Consider the following 24598-nt stretch of genomic DNA (forward strand, 5'->3'; position numbering starts at 1 on the left):
TTTTATTGACTAAACTATCACTTTGCTGCAACCTTTGCGACACTTTTCAGAAAACTGCAACATTAGCGTTGAAAATTATCACATAGCTGCATTTTTTTCAGGATTCCCTGTTACTGACATTCCGGGCCCACATGTCATACATATATGCTCGAGAGAGGGAGAAACGGAGCGGCACGTCAGCATGCCACCTCATGGCTTTTTTTTTTACTGTAGCGATGCCATGTCAGTGCGTGTTCGGGCGGAAAAAATTGTGGTCCGGCTGCACCATTTGGCTCGGTCAAGGGCACAGGCCGACAGGGTCAAAGGCAGGTCCAAGACCTGATAACGACACATTACTACTCCCCCAATTCCCACCGTCGCCACCGCAATCTTCCTAGTCGATGCTGGGAATCGAGGCAGTAGTACGGTGAGAATCAGGGCAATAGTAATGTGTCGTTATCAGGTCTTGGACCTGCCTTTGACCCTGTCGGCCTGTGCACCTGACCGAGCCAAATGGTGCAACCGGACCACGATTTTTTCCTCCCGAACACGCACTGACGTGGCATCGCTACAGTAAAAAAAGCCATGAGGTGGCATGCTGACGTGGCGCTCCGTTCCTTCCTCTCTCAAGCATATATGTATGACATGTGGGCCCGGAATGTCAGTAACAGGGAATCCCGAAAAAATTGCAGCTATGTGATAATTTCTAACACTAATGTTGCAGTTTTCTGAAAAGTGGCGCAAAGGTTGCAGCAAAGTAATAGTTTAGTCAATAAAAGTGCAGTTTTCTGAATTTACTCAAAAAACTAATATTTATGTTTTTACTCTGTAAGGAAACAAGAAATGTTGTATCTAAATAACCGATATATCTGATATCTATCCCTAATTAATAATTATTAATATGTCTCTTGCAATCATGGTGATTACTCAATTTAATAAACCCACGCAACGAGCATACGGCATATTTGGAATCTTTCGAGGACAGAATACGACACTTATCCGATAAGGGTTTTGTGACCAAAGCCAAGACATAGATCTCTAAATTCTCCCTCTTTTGCACTTCATGTTTTTTGAAAAGGGGAATATCATTGCTTACTCCTGGCCTTCTGTGGTGGAGTGTGAGGAGAACCTCCTCCTTTCCCCTGTGATGTCCCCCTATCCAAGAACTAAAAGGCAGGATAAAGCCAATGGTTCCTTTCTCTTGACAAAGATTTGTGCAAATCAAATCTTTCTACCACCTGTCCTAACTCCTCAGCCTTCCTCAGGTTTGTGGTGGGTTGTGAGTAGGAACTAGCATGGAAAAAAATATTCTTATATTTGTACTTCAATACCATCTTGGTTTTGTCATGTTCATGTATGTGTTTGGGATCATGTGTAACCTTTGGCATAAACCTTATGATATTCTCTCGAGGGCTTTCTTGTCATTCCACGCGTTAATAACAGTAGGAAGAACAGAGATGCAAAATAGAAGTTTGCTTTGCAACACATAGATTTACTAATATATGTCAAAGCATGGACTTTTGCTTTGCTTTGTTGGAAGTTCAGGGATCGCCACAAATCCAAGGTTTTACTTGACAAGTTATTGACTTTTCAATTGACTACAGAGCTGGTTGGTATAATCTGCTTAGATTGTCTAGATTTTTATTAAATTCAGCAAGTAATGTAATTGGCATCCAATTACAGTAAGCACATAAAACAGAGGTAGGAGATATCATCTGATACGTGGGCTGCAGCTGAACAATCCAAAGTGCCTGTAGACTGTAGTGCAGGGCCTCAGAAAATGTACATTTCAGTTTCAGCCAAGTCATGTTGACTTGGTAATTCAGATAAAATGATAAACGCAATCTCGAAAAGAAAATGGCAAACACGATGGAGTATTTGTGAAAATAAATTGATACTTGGACTTGGTATTAGACAAACTACAGCCAAGAGCAACGTCATTTTCAGAACCAATGTCGTGCCGCCTCATCCATTGACAGAATGGGCTCATATCGTTATATAGCTGGGTTTCAGAATGACATGAATCAGTCAGGTAAACCATAGGTGAATTACGACATTATTTTCTCCGTTTATATCCGCTCTTCGATATTTGCACCAACGACAAAGCGAAAACAGTGTTAGGCCCTTTTCGCAACATTTAGTATCATTCTTACCTTGATTTATTCGTTCAAGCAACTAACACAATGACTTAATTATTTTCAACAGACAACAGTAACCCCGAAAACCCCAATAGCAAAAGTCATGCTCCCAATACTATGCTTCAAACCTGACTACAAAAAAATGGACTGTATTTTCTTTCCTCATGGAACTGATTGTTTCAGGGCAATGCAGCCTTCAGGCTCTTGGCTAGCTCTTCTAGCTTCTTCAATCCTTCTTCGGGTGAAGCAGCTTCGCCCAATTGCCTCACCATAGCGCTCCCAATGATCACACCATCTGCGCCCCATCCCGCAATCTGTTACAAGGAATGAAGCGACAAAGGTCATGCAATGAATTGGGGGGAATTAAACGTATACTGTTTTGAACATAAGTTCTTGAGTATGATTTACCTGCTTCACATGCTCTGGAGTCGATATACCGAACCCAACAGCCACAGCTTTGTCCGTGACCTAGAAAAGAACAAGAGATTCTATGAGCATCCTTGAATGTTATATAAATGTTTTGGAGATGCCAACACCAATTCACTGACGATGAATGATGCATACCTGCTTGATATCCTGGAGAAGAGATTGCACCTTGCCACTGACATTTGCACGTGCACCTGTAACTCCAACAGTGCTTACCTGAATAACATAGGAGTTAGCAACAAGCCCCATCATAAATCTAGTTCGCTATCATCAAACAGATTCTTGAGATTTGATAATAACAAATTTCCAGCAGTGCACTGTGATTACAAGCATTCAGTTTAATTTTAGAACGTTGAGGTCTATGAGGTGCAAAATTACTGACTGGCCATCAGGAATATATGCTATATGAGAACAGGGTCATTAGATTTCGTAAATAAGTTAAAAAAAGATATAGAAGCTCACAAGATAAATAAATCCTTCAGAAGCTTTTGTAATTTTCTCCATTCTTTCTGTTGGTGTAGTTGGTGTTGTCAGTAGCACCTGTAGGCATCCATGCAAAATAAATCATATTCATTAACTGAAATGGCATAACCAAAATGATGTGGGCTCAAATTACATATACATAGACAGAACGACACAATGTTCTTTGGTAATCAGCAGCAACATAAGCTTGCTAGTACCACATGGAAACAAACATCTTGTATATATGAAGGGAAAAGAACAGAATTATGGAAGTTCAGGACTCAGGACCCATGTACCCAAAATTAAATTACTCAGTTATGCACGGTTGCAGCAAAGCAATACTGACAGAACAATATTAGAGCTTTTTTAAAAGGTTCATAGCATGAGAGTGGACCTACCAGCTCAAGGTTGTTCTTAGCAGCTTCACTCCTCAAAATATTTGTCTCTTCCAGAGGAACATCAGGTACCACAAGACCTGCAACACAGTAATACATAAGAAACTTGATAGGTACCTTTATAAACAGTTCAACACTACCATATTGTTCTAGGTTTACTCCATAGTTCAGCTAGAAAAGGGTTTACTTTATAGTCTATAACTCTATACATTGAAATGCAAGAATGTACACATAACAACTGACAAGTGGGAGTCTGATGACACTCTCTACAAATATCAGTGGTGTAAATTTGTCTATGTTGTTATACAAGTTCTAATTTTCTGAATGCCTAAATTAATGTTAGTCCAAATTGAAATACAAGATATGAAATGGAATACCCCTTCTAGTTGATTAGGTGTGTATTGAGTAGAATGCCATTTTATATAAAATAGCATTTGTAAATTCATAACAGAAAATATCTAGGACATACCATGGACACCGGCTTCTTTTACAACAGTCATGAAGTTTGCGATGCCACGCTTCAGAATCGGGTTATAATATGTGAAAAGCGCTACAGGGCAGGACAGCTCAGGTATCACCTCCTTTACCATAGAGATAACATCCTCAAATGTGGTGCCTTTTGATAGTGCACGTGTAGCAGAAGCCTGAAATGATGCAATGAAATGGTTAAAAACTTAAAACTACTCATAACCAAGACTCACAACCACCATCAAACATCATAGAACAATAGCAGAGGTTTTTCATGGTATACCTGAATGACGGGGCCATCAGCCAATGGGTCAGAGTAAGGCACGCCCAATTCGATCAGATCCGAACCACAAGCATCAAGAATCTTCAACGCTTTCGCTGTAGTCGCCAAGTCAGGGTCACCAGCAGTGATGAATGGAATGAATGCGGTCTGAAAGTTTTCAAACATATAAGAGAGTAAACAAACATAAAGTGGATTGCAGAAGGGGGGAAAGGCAAGGTATGAACTCAATGCTGATCTGGATGCCTATCACAACTTAGGAGACATATAACTATGTCATCTCATATCAATTGGTATTCTACATAGTAATATATCACAAATAATAAAGGAAAGGTGATTGGGCTCATCCAACACTAATCACAATGATTCAATTATCCTCGAGATGATTCCAACGCATCATCAATCCTGACCGCGACGGCACGATTTTTTTTTTCGAAACGAATTTAAACCCACGACGCATGGGAAAACTGGATAAGGATTATCCATCAACCGCGGCCTGTATCACCGGATGCAAATCCATCCAATCGTACCGCACTGAAATGCAAGTATGCAACCGCAGAACGATTCAACGATTACCCCCGCACGAATCGCGACGAATCAAATCCATCGCGAGCAAACGGGGAGAGGAGATCCACACCACGACATCCCCAACCCCACCCAACACGCGCGGAGATGACGAATCGGCCGCATCCCCACGCACCGAATCGACGAGGAGGGGGGGTGGTGGCATAAAATCAAAATCAAATCGAAACGCGCGCGAAGAACGGCCCCCCCGCGCTCACCTTCCCCTGCTCCTTGAGCTTGGCGAAGGTGCCGGAGATGACGCGCTCGTCCTCCCCGACGGCAGCCGCCTCCGCCCTGATCGCCACCATGGGAGCAGGGACCCCGCGGAACGAGACCCTCCCCGCCGCGCCGCCGCGCCTCCCGGGCGCGGCCGCAGCCACGGACAGGGACGAGGCCGAGGCCGAGGCCGTGGACGCCGCCGCGGCGGAGGCAGTTGAGGCCTTGAGCGCGAACGCCATGGGTGGTGGTGGTCGACGGCGATGGCGCGCGGCGGCGGTGGTGGTCGAGTCGGGGATAGAGGGAGGAGGCGAGCGTGTGAGCCGGTGTTTGTGTTTGGGTCGGTATTAATACGAGGAGGAGGAGTTGGTGTGGGTGGGATGGCCGAGCCGGACCGGCGCCTCCTGGTGGGCCCACAGTGTCAGTGACAGCGGAGTCGACCTCATGGGGGATATTGTTCTTTTGTTCTTGTGGCACGTGCAATGCAATAAGCAAACATGAGTTTGCTATTCGTGTTGGTACTTGGTATACTTTGTAGTAGGTATATATTACTGTAGTACCACAGTATCGTTTGAATTTTTTTTGTCTAGTTAAAATGAAGTTGAAGAGCGGTCAAACTTTGTAAATTTTAGTATTAAAATGTACATGATGTTCTAATCTCAGCCTATAAAATATGGTAATATCTTTTACAACATCAGCGCATCGTAACTTATATAGTTTTAGCTCCAATATAGTAAACGTCAATCTTGAGAAAAAAACACGTTTAATAGTTAAATTATGGCTATTTGTTGTTGCCACGTCCATAAGAAAAATTGTATGAAAAGTAAGTAATACCCATGGCCCCATATGCCAATTTTCTCGTCTCTCTTCTTTATTTCTTCCAATCTTTTCGGCAAGCCATGACGGGTATATTCCTTTGTCTCCTTAAGAAGCTCCATGGCATTCGGTCCTTTTCTGTATTTTGCCAAACTCTGCAGCAACAATGAGTACAGTAGCACTAGGTTAAACCTCAATACGACACCGCGGATAGTATTGGCTTCTAGGACGACACATAACCTAGCATCTTGCATACGAGAGTCTTCTTGTCCAAATGATTCCAGTAGACTCTAGCTTAGACACCTCCCTTAGCAGGGATCTTGTCAATGGCGCATCATTGATCATGATGCCTCTAGCTCAGGATATTCGAGCTTAGGGATAACCATATCCATCACCCCTAAGTTAAAAAAGAACCACCTCGACAGTGAGCATCAGGGATCACATCGCTCGTAGTCGAGCTCGAGCTCCACCTTCTTTATCGCTGCAGCATTGAGATTCGCTTCCTCCGCAACTACACCGCCTTGCTATCGAGATCGGCTTCCTCCATCTTCTACTCGAGCTGTGTCCCGTTGCAAACGACAAAGCTCGAGGAGGCAAAGTTTTGCGGAGGCAATAGTAGAGTTTGAATTCAAGGTTGGTGGACGAGGCAGCAACATATTTTCTCCCTTGCGATGCTATATGCGTCGTAATGGCTTGCCGAAGAGACAAGGAGAAAGGGAGATGGGAAAACTGGCACGTGGGACTAAGGATATTTATGATCTTTCACACTATTTATCTCTTATTCAATTGGAAATGAATATTTTCATAGCTATAGTGACCAACACAAAATAACCATATTTTAATAGTGTATTACGTGTTTGGGAGATAAAACCATGAATTCAGGTGTTCTACAGTAAAATTTATCATCTACTACTACTTAAAAAATAAGAGGTGCTTCCATCGTCCGTCAAAAAAACCGGGTGGAAAAAAACCGGGCAGAAAAAACCAAGTTTGTCCGATCAAAAAAACCGGACGAAAAAAAAAGTCCGATCCAAAAAAAAAGTGAAAAAAAAAACCGGGCGAAAAAAACACCCGTCCCTGGCAAAAAAACACCCGATCCCTTAAAAAGAGAAAAAAAAGTCCGAGAGACAAACCGTTTAATGAATAAAAAAAGCGAAAAAAAAAGAGTCCGATTCCCTGGAGAAAAAAAATCTGATTTCCCTGGAAGAGATCCGATCTGTATTGGATTGGAGAAAAGAAAAAAAACACTTCTCTAGGTGCTTCTGTCGTCCGTCAAAAAACGGGAGAAAAAAACCGAGCGAAAAAAAAAGAAAAGTCCGATAAAAAAACCTGGCGAAAAAAAACCGGGCGGAAAAAAAACAAATATGTCCGACAAAAAAAAAGGAAAAAAAAGGAAAAAATACCGAAACGAATCCGACTACATCGACGCGGTAAAAAGAGTTTAAAAAGATAAAAAGAAAACTGTCCTATTCCAAAGAAAAATGAATTATATGTATCGTGGAGAAAAAAAAAAGAAAAGTCCGATAAAAAAACCTGGGCGGAAAAAAACCGGGTGGAAAAAAAACAAATCTGTCCGACAAAAAAGAAAGCAAAAAAAGGAAAAAAATCGAAACGAATCCGACTACATCGACGCGGTAAAAAGAGTTTAAAAAAATAAAAAGAAAACTATCATATTCCAAAGAAAAAGGAATTATATATATCGTGGTAAAAAAATCGACCGGGCGAAAAAAGAAAAAAATAGTCCGATCCGAAAAAAACAGGAGAAAAAAAATGGGCGAAAAAAAAATTTGTCTGATAAAAGAAAAGGAAAAAGCTGAAAAGAATCTGACTCCATCGACGCTCTAATTTTCTGATTGTTATCGACATGGTTATGCATGAAAAACGTATATTATCATTACGTTTTTTCACCAGTTGCAACGCACGGGCATATTTGCTAGTAAAATAAAATATACTGTAGCTTACGCAATATTAATTACAGAGTATCTTGCCTGTACGGCTGTACGATAGGCTACTAGCAGTAGATACTTCACTCTAGTCTAAAAGCAAAACGAGTATTATTGAAAAAATAAAAAGAAAACTAATAGACGTGCCGGTTCTCTCCCGGTGTTGAGGAAAGAGCAGAGAAAGCGAGATGGACGACGCCGTGTGCTAGCAGCCGTGCAGGTGTCCATTTCACCCTGATCCTGCCTCATGCATCATGCTACAAACGTTCCCCATTCCTTTCCTACTGCTGGCTAGAGTAGAGAGTACTTGTCAAACTTGTAGAAATCTTCTTCTTCTTTTCTTGTTTGTGTCCGTGTTAGGAGTACTATCGATCGCCGAGACGAGACGCCGATGGATGGATGGAGCTGTGTTGTTGTTGATGGTAACTCGTAGCCTTTGACCGATGCGAAAAAAGAACAAAAAAAAAACGAAAGGGAAAACAAAACGCAAGAAGCTTTGCTTGGCCTTGTATTGCCAGGTTCAACCGAGACTCGAGAATCGAGATCGATCGGCTGCCTCGACCGGTCAGCACTGCGTCGTCTTCCGGCAGCTGGTTTGACTGATCTGAGGCGGGCGGTTGGTGAAACAATGGCCGGGCCGGCGACGGGGGAAGAGGCCGGCCCAGTGGGTCGCGTCGCACGAAGCCGGCCTATCTCGCCGGACGAATAAGGCCGGCCCATTAACCTGGAGCCTAAAATACCCTAATCACAGAGAAGTAGGACAGCGTGGCATGCATGCAGATAGGGGTGTATGTATACTTCTACTCCTACAAGTGAACCGGAGAGAGAACAGAAGGCATGCTGACATGGCACGTCCTCAGCAACCGTCACTGGGACCCACCTCTGTCGGCTTTGGCTGTTGATTTATTATGTGGGTCTAGAGATAACTGGAACGAAAACTTTTGACTTCCCTCTCCACTTTAGTTAACAGATGTGCCTTTTATATCCGGAGGCCGGCTAGGAGGGACATTGATCAGACTAAACATATCAAGTTCAGAGGAGTATTCTCCACTTTTGCTTACATGCAATGGCAATGTGAACGAGCTCCTTCACGTATAAAAGAAAGTTCCATGTCACCAAAAAAAGGTTCACACTCTCATTGAAGCTAGGTTAACCAAACATTCAGTGAACAAGGAATTTCTCCAACACACTTAGTTTTTCTTCCCACATCAACTTATAATTCATCCATTGATCAATAATCTATCACATATGAGTAGGTATTACGTATCTGTGCAATCTAAACCTATATATGTGTGCTCGTGTTCATTTTTACTATGCGATTAAACACTCGAGCTTGGATCTTGCACCCTAGCCGTATTCACAAAGGGGAGTATTTAGCTTCCCCTGTTGAGTTCCATACTCCAACAGTACTAAATTAGACTTAATGCAATTAATTTGGTGTGGTAGATGTTGTTAATATTTTTAATAAACTTGGTTAAGTTTTTAAAAGTTAGATTAGAAAAAAAAACATAGGTATTTATTAGGTCTTTTCAAGAAAATGCTTAATGATTTAATCAATAGGTCATCGGGGGAAAAGAAAGCGAGGGCTTTTCAAAAACAAATGTAGTTGTGTTTCACAGCATTGATGATTCCAAAACCTCGCACTTGCAAAAGCCATTCCTCCTTTTTATTTGAGAGTTGAGACTGAGGGAGGAAAAACCATCCCCAAAAGACAGCAGCAGTAGTAAGGGCCTGTTTTTATCTGAGTTTGGTATGGGATATTTGTTCGCACGTGAAGAAAAAAACTCATTAACGTATGATTAATTAAATATTAATAATCATAAACATGAAAAATTGTCTTATTTATTTTTAAAGATACTTTTATATAGAATTTTTTTAGACAAAACACATGTTTAGCAATTTACAAAGCAACATAAAACGATGGAGTTTACAGTTTGTAGCTGAAGGAAAGAACCTGGCTAAGAATCATACTGCCAATAATTAGAGCAGGTACAATAGTAGGCTATAAGCTAGTTATAAACATATTTTAAAGAGAGAAAGGAAGAGAGAGAAGAGCAGCGGGCTATAGATCTGTAGCCAGCTACAGCACGGACTTCAAGACGTAATGAATGTATGACATGTGGGACCAGTTATTAATAGTATAGTAAGCAACTATTGTATGAATTGACTATTACATTGGCTATAGATGATTTAGAGTTAGTAGTGGCCTATACTATTAAACTTGCTCTTAATGACAATATAAAGGCCATTGTTGAAAGGAATAATTGCATATCCCCCAGGGGTATTTGTCTCATCTTCTATATGGCCCTCCTCCTCCACGGCCCACAACCCATCTCTGTTTCTCTCTCCTCCGACCTCTACTAAAGAAGAGAAGACAACGCCTCTCTCCTCACTCCTCCCCCACTCTCTCTCTCTCTCCTCTCTCTCTCTCTCGCCCCTCGCGCCACCGCGCCAGGAGCTCGCGCCGCGCCTCGCCTCGCCGACGAAGACGACGAGGAGGTCGGTGGTCGTGGTGGTCTGGTTTGGTGTCCATCCATGGCGGGGCAGCAGCCGCCGACGGGAGGAGCCGAGGACGACTTCTTCGACCACTTCTTCAGCATCCCCTCCGCCGCCGCGGCCGGCGCCGGCGGCGTCGGCGGATTCGGCTCGGGTGACCACCACCCCTTCCCGCTCGCGCTCAGCCTCGACGCCGAGGGCGCCGGTGCCGCCAGGCGCCTCCTCGACGGCGGCCACGACGGCGGCAGGACGGTGAGCTCTCCCCACCTCGCCCCGTCCCCCCTCGGAATTCGCCGTCGTTCTGCGCCTAGGAGTGACTGAATTTGGGTTCTCGCAGGACCGGGACCCCGTGCAGCTCGCCGGCCTCTTCGCCCCGGTGTTCGGCGCCGCCGCCGGAGTCCAGCCGCCGCACCTCCGCGCCCCGCCGCCTCCCCAGGTCGGAGCCCTGAATTGAGTGGAACAAGCCCGTGTACAGTACTTTGCTTGGAAGGAATACTAACTCTCTGACCATGATTTGGTGTCTGATGGATGTGCAGGTGTTCCACGCGCAGCCGAAGCCCGGGGAGGGGGCCATGGCGGCGCCGCAGCCTCAGCAGCCACCGGCGCCCCGGCCAAAGGTGCGGGCGCGGCGCGGGCAGGCCACCGATCCCCACAGTATCGCTGAGAGGGTAATGATTAATGAAACTCACCACCCTGGCTAACGAGAACCGTATCGCTACAGCAAATTCGACCATGCTGCACATATATGTTCATGAACGAATGCTTGTGATTGTGGTAGCAACCGAGTTATTTTCGGTGCCTTTTTCAGTTGTAACGAAGATAGCTTGCCACCGAATTTTTGCGATTACAAGTTAGATTATGGTGCAAGTAATTGGATGTTTTAAGGGACAAGGTTTGTCTTCTTAGCCAAGTGTTGGGCAGATATTGCGGTGAAACTGCATGGTGTGTGGTTTAAGCATCATCATAGGCTGCTCGCTGCTACAACCATGATGTTGTAGTGTATTGGAAGTCACCAACTTTTGGCCATTGTTATATCAAATTGGAACCTTGTTTTGTAGCGAATGTGCTATGATTGTCTTTAGGGTATCTAATAATTGTGGTTTGAGGGTGTATACTCCTTGTAGCTTCATTACTATATTACTAATAGTCATTAAAGATGGAAAGGCTAACCTCTTGCTGGTCCCTTCTATAAGTTTACAGGACCATGTTATTTTTAACTGCATTATTTTTTTCCCTAGAAGTTATTTTCCATATTCTTCTAGGTATTTTCTTTAACTTCCATCTGTTCAATGCAGCTAAGGAGAGAGAGAATAGCCGAAAGGATGAGGGCCCTGCAGGACTTGGTCCCCAACACAAACAAGGTAATGATGCATCACATTTTTTATTGACATTATAAGCCAAAGACTTGCAAGTTTCAATGCCTGCCATCGATGGAATTTTTAGAAAGTGGTCCAGGGCTATCATGTCCTGATAACTGAGGTTTTTTCATTGCTTTTCTAATTCTTTCAGCTAATGAACAGGGATATCTTCAGAACAGATGATATATATCCATTTGCAACATTAATGTGCTGCTTGAAATAACAAAAATACTTGCCCTTTGGGTCACTGCTATGTGCCCTGTGATTTTCAATTATTTGAAAACTGCAATTGATCTAGATAGAGTGTCACTCTTCTGATGCAAAAGAAGTTAAGTTAAAAATTGATGTATTATTTTTAAATTATGCAGACAGACAGGGCAGCTATGCTAGACGAAATCCTTGATTATGTGAAGTTTCTTCGGCTTCAAGTAAAGGTATATATGTTTTATCTGTACTATGTCACTATTTCTTATAACAGCACATCCATAACTAACAGCTAATGTTTATATATGTTTGACATGGATAATTGTGCTATAATGTTAGGTTCTGAGTATGAGCAGGCTGGGTGGTGCTGGTGCAGTTGCGCAGCTGGTTGCTGATATTCCAATCTCAGTTAAGGTAATCTTCTTTTTTTCAGATGTAAGACCTTCTGATTATGGACTTTTGCACCAGTAGATTATTATGTTGAACTCATTTCAATTAAGATGGGTGGGCTAGTCACGATAAATTTTATGTATTTGTCGCTTATATAAAACATGACACATGATCAGTATGTTTAGATTTCTTTTACTAATGTCAATGTGCTGCTATGTGTAGTTTATTTGCTCTTCTTACCTTCTTTCTGCCCTCTTATATTTATCTAGATGTCAATCTTCTGAAGTTGTGTAGTTTCTTTGCTCTTCTCATCTTTCTGCCTTCTTATTTTCTTTTTTGTTGTGCTTTCTTTTGTTACATTATTTGTTTATATGTGTCAGCATACATTGCTAGGGTTTTCTGACTGTCGGCAATAAACACAATTTTCGCTTGCACTAACAAGTACCTTATATTTTACTAATGAGTTGAGTAGTTCAAATCCTTAGCTATATTTTGTAGGTCTACCAAGGAAATACCTATCTCATTTATATTGTTAGATGCGACTCTTGTCATCAACAAAACTTGAAAGCATGGATTACTTAACACTGGAGACTACTAAATGATACTACAATACAACATGACAGTAATTCTTTCTTGAATAATCATGTTTTGTCTTGTGCCACATTTGTTTGCATGCCCTTGTCCGTCAGTCACACAATATCGTTGATCTTTAAACTAAATCTTGCTTGAATGGCATTAGGGGGAGGCAAGTGACAGTGGGAGCAAACAACAGATTTGGGAAAAGTGGTCAACCGATGGCACAGAAAAGCAGGTAGCGAAGCTGATGGAAGAAGACATCGGAGCAGCAATGCAATTCCTCCAATCCAAAGCACTATGCATGATGCCAATCTCTCTTGCGATGGCGATCTATGACACACAGCATTCGCAGGACGGACACTCAGTGAAGCCTGAACCCAACACTCCTTCATAGTATAGTAACAATAACACTAGCATGCACACCTACTACTACTAGGCGTCGACCTATCCAAAGTGTAGGATATACTGGACATTTTGATTTGCTAACTGGAAAAGGCCTAAGGATCCTCTCCTCAAAGTAGTACCCATGGTATATGATGTCGTCTCCTCTTTTCTTCTTTTCTTCAAAGGTGCTTTGATTGCAAAGATATGGTAAGCGATGTTCTCATGCTCCTACATCTTTCAATGCCCCTATCGAGTGTGAGTGATGGGTAGAGCTACCAAAGAGTCTGGCATGCGCTCATATCATTTCCTTTTGGGTCTGTAGTGCACTAGCCATACACTTTGTGGTGGGGTCGGTCAGTCTTTTGGTAGTGGACGTTTGGACTAATGAAAAGAAGCTGATGTATGTGTGTTAAGTCTGCACAAATGGTTGACACAATTTAAAAGAATGTTCAGATGGAAGATGATGTTGACGGTGAATGGTGGTGCTATTTCTTGTCTATTTTTCCAAAGCGGCAACGGATGTTTTAGTCAATGGAGGCGAAGCGTGTATTAATCTGGTTGCTAGTGGGAGCGTGCTCCTTATGTGCTTTACTTTTCTGTCTGCAAGTCATAGTCTTGATAAGAACCTGCCCTCTTAAAGTTTTTAGCCTCTTGTATTATTGGTTCACTCATGAAACTATATATATCATCTGTGCTGACTTAACATGTGTTAAGGATTTGTACTGCCATCTTTGTTGTGGATTACAGCTGTTCTTGCACTGTACATTGCCGGTGATCACACGGAATGTCCAGGTTTTCTCTTTTGAGTTTACTTGCCACTGTGGTTGTCACCAATCATGGATATTTGAACGTCGATGGATGTTTCTGGGTTATTGACTTACTGTTGAGTACCATGTCAGGATTCCACTGCTGGATAGATCATATAGATCATAGGCAGGTCATAAAGGGTTGTTTAAATATGTTGCCCCTCTTTTTTCCTAATACCTTGAGCCTTACTTTACAAAAGGCCTGAATTGTTTGGCACAATTATTTGTACTACTTGTATTACCATTGAAAAAAGAATTGTATCCAGTGTATATTCTACTTGTCTGAAACAAGTGAAAATACTGGCACCTTTTTTGTACCTTTCCAGATTGCCATTGCATATTTTGCCGCCATTTGCGCATGCAAGCTTCTTTCGAATTATGTTGGAGAAAGATAACACTATAACCTGGTTCTAGTGCTGCTGGTGGTCCAGGACTCCAGATGTGAAATTCCATTGTTTGATCCAGTGTGCTGGTGCTGTATTAATCTTTTTGACATATGCACTTTGTGTTTTAACAAGACAACAATATCATGTATTAAATACTTTGGTAATCATGCTCGGCTTTTTGCCCCCCTTTGGTGTAGAAAAGCTCAAATTGGGTGCTTTAATTTGGTGAGCAATGGTTGTTGTTAGTGGTGGTGCTATGTTATACTACAACACTAATGAGATGTGCCTGGAAAGGTGGTTGATTGATTTGGCATTGCTTTGAACTTGAACCTCCTATCAGTCAGCTTAAAGCTTCTTTTTTTTTTCTCTACATTCTGAATCCTTCAAGAATTGTATGGACAATGTGATGTGCAGATATTTTTTTCTTTTTCATTATGTTCTGTATAAACAATGTGAAGGAAATTATAGCTGGCATGACACATTGACAATTACAGGACCAAGGTTGACCGGTTTGTCAGTGAAACTACGAATGTCAATTATAATATTCATGAAAAAGGTTTGAATTCAGTAATCAGATATGAAACTCAAAAGAATTTGTAGGATTTTTTTTTTTGCAGAAATTGGTTAAAGTTCAGCAGGGAACCGAAAAGGATATCCCCTGTTTGCCCTAAAGGTAACTCCTGGCGAGCTCTCATGATGTTCAATTGTTCATCATATCATACCACGCTTGGTATCTGAGCTTTGGTTGCTACCGCTTGTTGCTTGCGTCATCTTGCAGCTTGTGCTTCTCGCACCCTGACGTCATCTTTTGGATTAATACAGCCATGCAAACGAGCGGTGCGAAAGAACAGCTTCAAGCCCTTCAGCTTTGCCTGAAAGTTGATATTTCGCAATCTGTCAAAATTGCCAGGGATTGCATTTTGTTTACAAAATCCTACCAGAGAAACTGTCAGATGTGTTTGAAAAATTGTATACTGATGTATGTATGCCTCCTTTTTCACTATTAGCCAAATGCTCGCGCTTTTCAATTGAGTATTGAAAACAGCAAAATTAAGTCCTTGTTGAAAAAAATATATTTTACATTGGTTGAAACACAACCTTTCATCTTAAAAAAACAAAAAAAACTGTCATGCTTAGAAAATTAAAGATTTGCAAGTTATATAGTTTGAATGACTCCCCAAAATTCTAATATCATGACCCACATGTTAGTTGTGGTGGTGATGGCCACCACCATCACCACTATCTTTTAATAGTAGTATGGATGTCAGAGACTTTTAATAGTAGTATGGATGTCAGAGACTAGCTGTGCGTAGATAGAAGGCTGAACTAGTAAAATCTATATAAGGTTTTCATGCTATCCTCTATTTCTTAAAATATTGAAGTGCCTTCGAGGCTGCCCTACTTCTGTATCCAGCCCTGAAGACAAGTTTGCAGGATTCAAGCATGATGCTTCCCCCCACCCAAAAAATTGCATGTGTTGTTCCGAAGCAGATTAGGCATGTATTATATGACGAAGTTACCATGGTCTCCACTCAAATCTTCAGATCAGAAGTATGTTAAGAAAATAAACTTGAGATCACATCACACTTCACATGTATTGATCTGCAGTTTGCAGTTTGTGCTCCGCATAGCTCCGTGAGATTTCCTCCAGTTTTAACACCCACCACCACCGTCACTTTAGATGGTAATTAGCACCACAAGATGGATACATTTAAGTGCAAATCTCGATCGATCGCGCAAACAAGGAACATCGCCGAATTTGCACCCTCGATTTGCAGGCGATTCCGAGATTAATTTCGATGGATGCTTATATAATAAAGCAGGGTGTGCCATGTTGATAGGTAACACGGTATATCTCTCCTCCTCGCTTGTCCAGCCAGCTACTAGCTACCGACATCGCCGGACGACGACGGCGCCGCCGGCGTCGGAGCTCGATCTCGCCGGCGATCGCCATGGACGCCGGTGACGACGGCCGCTGCGGTGACTGTGAGTCGGTGTGCGACCCGTGTCCCGTGACGGCGCCATGGATGCATTTCTTTAGGGTACATTGTTTTCTTTGTTTGTTTGTTTTTGGTTTTTTTGCTGCCTCTACAGCTTATCAAATTACTTCCCTCCGTTTGGCATTTCACTCAAAGAGGTTCTTTTGACTGGCATTGTTCTAGTTTGACCGTGTTATCTTTTAAAACGTGGTGTGATGATGAACGGGATTTATACGTCTACAACTTTACAGTGTAATATACTTTATTAATATGGTTTTTTTCTTAGTACTTATAATGTATTTGTATAAAACGGGGATGATCAAACTAAAAACAATATACTACCAATAAAAGTGTCAATTATGAAACGGAAAAAATTACTACCTCCTCCGTCTTTATATTATAACGCTTATTTTGTTTTTTATTACAAGGTGTGTTTTCTTTCGTTAAGATAACAATTGTTTCATTAATATATTGTTTATGTGATAAAAAATACAATCATAAAAAATATAATCCTAAGTAGTTTCGAATACGAAATAATAACATTAATTTTTATGTCATAAAAAGTATACCATGACAAAGTAATTGTCGGTCAAAGTCTTACCCTAACGAAGCAAAACACATCAACATAGTGAGTAGTATCTTGTACATGAACATGCTCTGGCACACTGGCCACTGACAAGTTAACTATTACCTTCGTTTTTTTATATAACAATGTTAAACTTTTCACATAATTTTCCATCACTCATATTATTTAAAAGTTATGTAAATATGTAAAAATATAAGTTAAGCTTAAAGTTTATTTCATAATAAAACAAGTCACAACAAAATAAATATCATTTATATAAACTTTTGAATAGGAAGAAGAATCAAAGGTTAAAAACCGCGGCGGACGAGATGCGCGCTACCTGCCTTATTACAGCGTCCCAATGGCGCAGGCGCCTTTCACAATCCCAATATTTGTGTTTTGTTGCTGCAAGCTTGAAAACGCAGTCAGGAGCAGCAGCAGTACGGTATAATTAGCTTAGTTAGCATCGTCGCTTTTCAAGTGATTTCAGGAAGATAATATCTAGACGTTTCTGCTTAGTGCACGTATGGTCAACTAGTTGTTTCCCCATAATCAGTTAATTCCTGAGAAGGTTTGTCCTCGGTTGAAATTCTGTTTAAGAAATTCTACTCCCTCCATTCCAAAATATAAGGCACAACCACCCTTAACCTAAAGATCAAGAAATAATTATTATCATCTTGTAGTTTGGATCATCCTCATAAATATAATGTATGCATCCAATAGAATTAGATAATATAAGAGTGGAGGATTTAAAAAAGTTATAATTTAATGAAGAAGATGCTATAATTAATTGCATGCTTGCATGCATGTCTTATATTATGGAACATCTATGAAAAGTGGTTGTGCCTTATATTATGGAATGGAGGGAGTATCAATTATTGAGAAAGTTAAAAGTCAATTCAGTCGCAAACGGATGCTGGTATTCCTCATTACCTCAAAACATTGAAACACGCCAGAAACGTTGGTTTGTGGTTGTGGCAAACCAATATTTGTAGGGCACTGTAACTTTCATAAATATAATAATAATAAACAACGTGCAACGAAAAAAAAACAACTCTAAAGGTGTAGGTTGAAACTTAACCAATTTTTTTTTTAAAAAAAAAACTCGATCAAATGGAAGAGACATCTTCTGGTGCTCCCAATTTACACTGCCAGAAGAGTTTGCAGAAAAAAACATTGCTGGTTGAGTATGTTACCGACCGCAGTTATCTGAATGATGTGCACGACCACAATATAAGGATTTCTTCTATAATTTCAAACTAATTGCTTTCGATCTGAATATTTGCCCTCAATTTGAATCTGCTCAGAGTATTTAAGGTTAGCACATTTCATACTGAGTATGTTGTGCACGAATAATATTTTTGGTCAGTGAGTTGAGGGAAACAAATTCCATCCCTGCACTTGATATTCTTCATGTCCAGTTGCAGGTTGTGGCACAACGAAAACCTAAAGCACATGTGAATGCCGACTGCCCAGGAATTTGGCTAATTCTCTTCTTAACTTCAAATGAAATGGTATTTTTCTTAGGCTGTGTTTAGTTGACGCCAAAATTAGAAGTTTGTTTGAAATTGGAACGATGTGACAGAAAAGTTGGAAGTTTATGTATATAGGAAAGTTTTGATGTGATGAAAAAGTTGAAAGTTTGAAGAAATATTTTGGAACTAAACACGGCGTTACTGTATGAGTTATTACTACTCATAATAATCTTCAGTTTAAAGTAACGGTTATAGTATTAGTCAGACTTTATCTAAACTCATGGTTAAATTTTATCAATTGGCTTTGTTTCTCTCTCTTTTTTTTAAGATAATGGATTATATTAAACCAGCCCTCTACATCTTGTGAAGGTGTACACAGTCTAAAAGTCACAAACACACATAAGACTCTCCCGTTACATGGGTAAAGCATAAAAAAGCTTCAATCCTTCTTCTAAAGTTCCACCTAAAAATAGAGAAGCTCCATCGTACGCTTCTCCAAAAGCTTGCGCTTCACAATTACTTTAATGATTTCGTCTTCCTTAAAAAGAAAGACCAAAGCCTTGCTAACTTATGTTATTTTTACCACAAACATGAATATTATTTGAGAGATTTTACAGTATCATATTTTCACTTTCTACCGTAAAATCTGGTATCTCTCAATTAGAAGGTACAAAAATTTGCAATATCTCTCAAGTACTGTAAAATATTTCACGTTATTTTTGTTTTCCCTGTGTGAGAGTTCATGGGACTTGTGTGGAGGAGCAGTAATCAGTTCCTTTCTGCGGAACTTCATGACATGCAAACATGATGTGATTATCATGCTGTTTCCTTGATGTCTGATTCATACTTATATTTGGTAAAATTTAATAATTTGACACTCTCTTTGTTGCCACTCTGGTTATATTAACACTTCTGCCCATGACAGTGGGCCATGATATCAAATAATCGAAATCCAGTTCGTAGAGTGTCGAAAATCGAATCTCTCGTTGTATTTGTGGAATTGTTTTAGACATACTAAAATTTTAATTGAAAATTTAAAAAATAGAGGTTGGTTGGCTGAAATCAGAAATTTAACACCCTATCGAACAATCAAAATTTGACAAGGGAACGGCCATTGTTTGATAGGATCTGCACGGTAATTTTTCTTTTTTTAAAGCTGATGCATGTGCAATTGTGCATGGTCTGATTTTGCATGTAGGTAAGCAGGGCCTATTGAACACCCAAAGTTCGATAGGGCACCCTCATGCATGCATGCACTTTTTTTATCAGACCATAGCCCTATCGAATAATCGTGGTTCGAGAATGGTTGTTGGACAGATTACTAAACTTGTGGTTTTAGCCAACTGACCTATATTTTTTAATTTTCCATTAAAATATTAATATTTCTAAAAAAAACTCCACAGCCTAATGAAGGCTCCATCAAAACATCACGTACGCCCTCCGTTCTAACTTCTAATGATCAAAATATGTCCTAGCAATTTCTTCACCTATTCCCTCATATCAAACAATCACAATCATCTCTTATTTAATTTATCCACCTAATTTCTCATCTTAACCAATCACTAGTCATGACATTTAGTTACATCTACTTTCTTAATCACCATACAAAACTTAAAAAACCTTATATTTTAGGAAAATGGGATAATTAGTAGCAGTGTGACGTAAATTGCACCCCCTGAAAAAGCAGTCTCATGTGTGATTTCTGCGTGTTTGGGTTCTTCATTGTTAATTCCTCGCTGAAAGAGAGAGGCTATATCCCTTCAAAGTCAGAAGTACATGTGATCAAATTAGGGTGGAGTGGACCCAGGATTTCGAGGTTGTATATGCGAAATGCGAAGGGGCAAAAAAACATTGCAGCCAAAAGCCTAATATTTGGCATGTATGTCACATAGTGCTAATGGTATAATATATAGCATACATATTGTGTGCTAAATATGACACTTTTTTTTCATACACAATATATATATATATATATATATATATATATATATATATATATATATATATATATATATATATATATATATATATATATATATATATATATATATATATATATATATATATATATATATATATATATATATATATATATATATATATATATATATATACATACATTTTTTTAATCAAAAATCTTGGGTATTCATATCAATATCCATGAATTGAGTTGGGCCCGCCCCTGGATTAAATGTTTCATTCACACATATGTGGAATGCGATTGACACTTGGAATTCATAAGTGATGTGTTAACCATTAAGTTTATTTTCTCCTACTACGATGCACGCGCTCATGCTCACCCACTACGCTCTTGTTTCGCACACATCCATACAGATGCCTGATATCACTCATCTACAACTTAAAAAGGCTAGACCACATTTTAGTATCCTCTTAGCATGTCAGGCAAAGCAACTAATCAAAAGTAATACCGAGCTAATTGATTCATGTAATAACACCACTTGACACACGTTCCTTAGTCACGAAACAATGCAAATCCAAGCCAATCAGCATGGGTGAATCGCGGTTGTTGATCATCAATATCAAGAATCGTCGAGTTGCTTGCCTCAAGCCCTCGATATAAAGCTGGGGTTAAGAATGTGAAGTCATGAATGCATAGGGCCAACTGTCCACACATCGAACATGTCGACACCAGATAATACACCAATAGTTGTTCATCGATCATCCTAGTAGGGTTTTCAGGATCAGAAAGTATATTTTCCTAGGAATGTTTAGGCATCATATATTTATTTACATTCATAAAGTTTTGGTTTTTTACATAGCCAAGCTAGGATACCTGGATACGGCTGTCAAGCGACGTATCAGTATCAGATACGTGAACAGATACGGATACGCCTTCTCCGATAAGCGCCGATACATACGGGATACGTATCTAGCAATTTTGTGATTTCCATATAAATAAAACAAACCCGATACGTCACTAATACGTCTGATGCCCACCACTGAATCTCCTTCCAGGCGCAGGGCCGCCGCCTCCAGACATAGCACCTTCCCCGTCGACCGTCGTGCATCATGCCCCGCCTGGCTACCAGGGCTAGAGCCGTCTTCCTTGTGCTCGCTTGAGGCACGCATCCCCACATGATTGCTGCAGGTTTGTAGCGCTGCTACCGCCGACGCCGATGAATGCTGCAGTGATTCATCTAAGCAAAGCATCACCACCACCGGATTAGCAGACGAAACGCCATCGCCAGACAACACGCAGGGCACGACAGATGCCATTGAATGATTGAGTTGTTGACCCCTTCCGTGCTTGACCTGCACTAGTTTTTGCTGCTCCAATTTCTATTTTCTTAGTACAAGTGCTATATCAATGTAGATCCAAATCATCCGATGGATTTTATATCGAATTCCAAGCTAGTGTATCCCGGCATCCAGTGCTCCTACACTCGAAGAACTAGGGCAGCTGCAAAATAATAATGAAAAGAAGCCTCGCTGGATTGGATTGTGGCAGACAAGAGAAGTATAGGAGATAGCACTTTTTTTTTGTGAATAATCAGCAGTTAGCAGTCAGTCCGCAAGTTTATTAATTTTTCTGTGAACGCATTGGTTTTCACAATTTGTCAAGAGAGTTTATTAGTATTTTATTTTTTATTAAATATATAGGCATATCCACATATCCATGATTCTTGAAAAATGCCGTATCCCCGTATCGCCGTATCGCGTATCCGTATCCTCGTATTCGGGTAACATAGTAGCCAAGAGCATTTGCTTAAACCTTTTGTCTTACTATGTCATGTACTCTTGTAATCCAAAAAAAAAGAAAATATAATTCTCACAAGGTCTTCTATTCCTGAAAAAAAAATCCTAATTAACAGATAGAACATGTAATCTTCAAGGGGATATATAAGGAGATCTCGTTGCATATTGATACGAATTCAATAGAATAAGTACCAATAGATACATTATGAAAACTTTGTTCACCTTAAGATATGTATAATTCACAAAATTTTCATCATCAATACTGCATGTACCTTGAACCAAAATAGATGCAACTCTCTTAATGATGAACTGGCACCTTGAACCCAAAATAGATGCATCTCTCTTAATGATGAACTATTATGCTTCTCGATATATGATTTTTGCCATGGTAGGCCTACACATATATAGAATATCAATTATGACATCTTATTTTAAAAGCCAAACGATTTAATAACGAGTGATCTTTAATAAATAACAATTAAGAAGTGAACTAACTAAATTCCATACAAAGGCATGTTCAGGATGAGCACGATTCATATGATGATGAGTCTAATTTGCTAAATTTCCATAGGTTAGCAAAGGGAAGGCTAACGGGGCATATGCCCCCTCCTCGCGGATAGAAAATTGGAGGGGCATGTGCCCCAACAATGGCCCATCCTCGCGGATAGAAAATTAGAGGGCATTGTCCACAATAGAACAACCTGGAGTATTTAAAAGTTTTTTTTAGAAAAATGAAGTAGAGCTGCACATGACCTATAGTGGCGACATGAGAACCTAAGGGCTGGGGAATCGATCTAGTAATTGGGGAGGAGGGGAACTTAGGTATAGAGCTTATATATATATCAATTTGGAATGGGTTAGCTAGGCTCTAATTATTGTAATGGGCATGAGAAACACATACCCCGGGAACTCGCAGGGTCACCCACGAGTTCCCCCATCCTAACCCCGGAAATTTGCGGGCCCCGCCCCGCTTACCCGCGGGTGAGAAATCTCCCTGGCCCTAGCCCCGTCGGAGAAATTGCCACCCCTAACAGTCCCTAACTTAGCAATTGGAGTTAGAATACAATGGATCTCAATATGAAAATTTGTTTGATGCTAATAAATTTTTGGTCTTCCAACTGCCCAAAATTTGCTAGGCTTTTTGAGTTCATTCCGACCATGCTGTGAGCATTGAAACGAGCAACAACTACGCTCAAAGATTTTTTTTTTTTGTTCTTAGGGATAGTATAAAAAGATTGTAAGATCAGGTTTGCTTGTACCAAAGGCTATGGATGATCCATACAGTTGGAAAGGCTTTATATAATTAAATTACTAGTAGTTGTATTGTCCACCTACACCAACACACTCGTACCCTCAACATGCTCGTACACTCCGGCATCAAAGAGAAATCGAGCTACAATTTGGTGGTGTTTTAAAATGAATATGAAGTAACACACGTAAAACGAGAAAACCATTAGCATATGATTAATTGATATTTAATTATTGCAAACCTGAAAAATAGATTTCACTACACTGGTTTAAGTCATCAGTAACAGACTCAAACCATCACCAAGTCATCAGTAACAGGCTCAGATCATCACCTCTAATGGACTCAGAGATAAGTGGTCAGTGATGACTAAACTCATCTCTAATGGGTGAAGGTCCGTAACTAGTATGGATGACTAAACTCATCTCTCACGGGTGAAGGTGACTCACCCGTGATGGGTAGCACAATGCCCCTTTGACTGGTGGCATTGCAACCCATCACAGGTGACTCACCTGTGATGTGTAGCACAATGCGGCTTGTCAATGGTGCAGATTACCAATGAAGAAAAACAAAATATATTCCATTCTATTTCTCATTGCAGTTGCATTCATCTAAAAAATTTACAAAACACAAAAATCATCACAATCACACATCTGGGAATATCCAAACACTCATTCACATCCAAACACGCATGGCATCACGAAATCAACACGAAACGCATCAAGAAATCAACGAGACTTGTTGTTGACGATGAAACCCTCAAGCCGCAATGAAAAACTTGTCAAAGTAGTAGTTGGTCGCCATTGCCAAGCTCGACGCCGTTGGAGGGAGTCAACACCGATGGTGCTGAGGCGGTTGTCAGTGCTTGGTAGTCTGTGGAGTCGTGCGAACGAAGCCTCGGCGGCCGGCAATCGGGGGGAGGGATGACGGTTGGCGATCGAAGGAGTGCATGGGGAAGACGGCTCCCAACGGTCGACGACGGTGGTAGGCAGTTGAAGTAAGATAGAAGAGAGAACGGGTGACGGGAGGATTTTTCTTTATTTTTAAATCATCACTAACATGTATAAGAATTGAAGACGTTTGAGGTGAGGTATCTCACCTATGACGAGTGCAAACTCAACACCCGTCATAGGAAAGAGGTCAACTGTGACAGGTTTGTATGTGGGCTTGTCAGAGATGTTATGTGTTTGGTGCTTATATAGATCTAGCATATATGAGTTCTTATCCATGACAAACCATTTTCTTAGCCTCATCTACAACAGGATTTAGTTTTACCCATCAGAGATGATATCATCCGTGACGGGATATTTTGGTTCGTTATAGATAGGT

At 40.5% G+C, this 24598-nt stretch overlaps 2 protein-coding genes across 2 annotated transcripts; one reads left to right on the forward strand and one right to left on the reverse strand.

Moving 5' to 3' along the window:
* Window positions 1–2104: 2104 nt before the first annotated feature.
* On the reverse strand, window positions 2105–5271 carry LOC4342571 (tryptophan synthase alpha chain). The gene is made up of 8 exons (XM_015789066.3): window positions 4931–5271; window positions 4152–4298; window positions 3870–4044; window positions 3404–3480; window positions 3006–3083; window positions 2682–2759; window positions 2526–2585; window positions 2105–2431 (listed from the first exon to the last, which is right to left on the reverse strand). The coding sequence occupies exons 1-8, from the start codon at window positions 5168–5170 to the stop codon at window positions 2297–2299; spliced, it is 990 nt and encodes a 329-aa protein (XP_015644552.1). The 5' UTR covers window positions 5171–5271; the 3' UTR covers window positions 2105–2296.
* Window positions 5272–10078: 4807 nt separating this feature from the next.
* On the forward strand, window positions 10079–13823 carry LOC4342572 (transcription factor UNE12). Its single transcript, XM_015789121.3, has 7 exons — window positions 10079–10435; window positions 10521–10619; window positions 10720–10851; window positions 11479–11544; window positions 11910–11975; window positions 12085–12159; window positions 12875–13823. The coding sequence occupies exons 1-7, from the start codon at window positions 10223–10225 to the stop codon at window positions 13103–13105; spliced, it is 882 nt and encodes a 293-aa protein (XP_015644607.1). The 5' UTR covers window positions 10079–10222; the 3' UTR covers window positions 13106–13823.
* Window positions 13824–24598: the final 10775 nt, after the last annotated feature.

Source organism: Oryza sativa, chromosome 7 (assembly GCF_034140825.1).
Source record: "Oryza sativa Japonica Group chromosome 7, ASM3414082v1".
Taxonomy (NCBI): domain Eukaryota; kingdom Viridiplantae; phylum Streptophyta; class Magnoliopsida; order Poales; family Poaceae; genus Oryza; species Oryza sativa.

What these genes read in the sequence shown, in the direction of transcription:
- LOC4342571 (XM_015789066.3), bottom strand. Translation starts at nt 5,170, where the DNA reads ATGGCGTTCGCGCTCAAGGCCTCAACTGCCTCCGCCGCGGCGGCGTCC. An exon ending in CTGATGGCCCCGTCATTCAG is followed by an intron (nt 4,045 to 4,151) that starts GTATACCATGAA and finishes GCATCATTTCAG; the next exon opens with GCTTCTGCTACACGTGCACT. An exon ending in CTGAAGGATTTATTTATCTT is followed by an intron (nt 2,760 to 3,005) that starts GTGAGCTTCTAT and finishes TATGTTATTCAG; the next exon opens with GTAAGCACTGTTGGAGTTAC.
- LOC4342572 (XM_015789121.3), top strand. Translation starts at nt 10,223, where the DNA reads ATGGCGGGGCAGCAGCCGCCGACGGGAGGAGCCGAGGACGACTTCTTC. An exon ending in TGGTCCCCAACACAAACAAG is followed by an intron (nt 11,545 to 11,909) that starts GTAATGATGCAT and finishes TAAATTATGCAG; the next exon opens with ACAGACAGGGCAGCTATGCT. An exon ending in TTCTTCGGCTTCAAGTAAAG is followed by an intron (nt 11,976 to 12,084) that starts GTATATATGTTT and finishes CTATAATGTTAG; the next exon opens with GTTCTGAGTATGAGCAGGCT.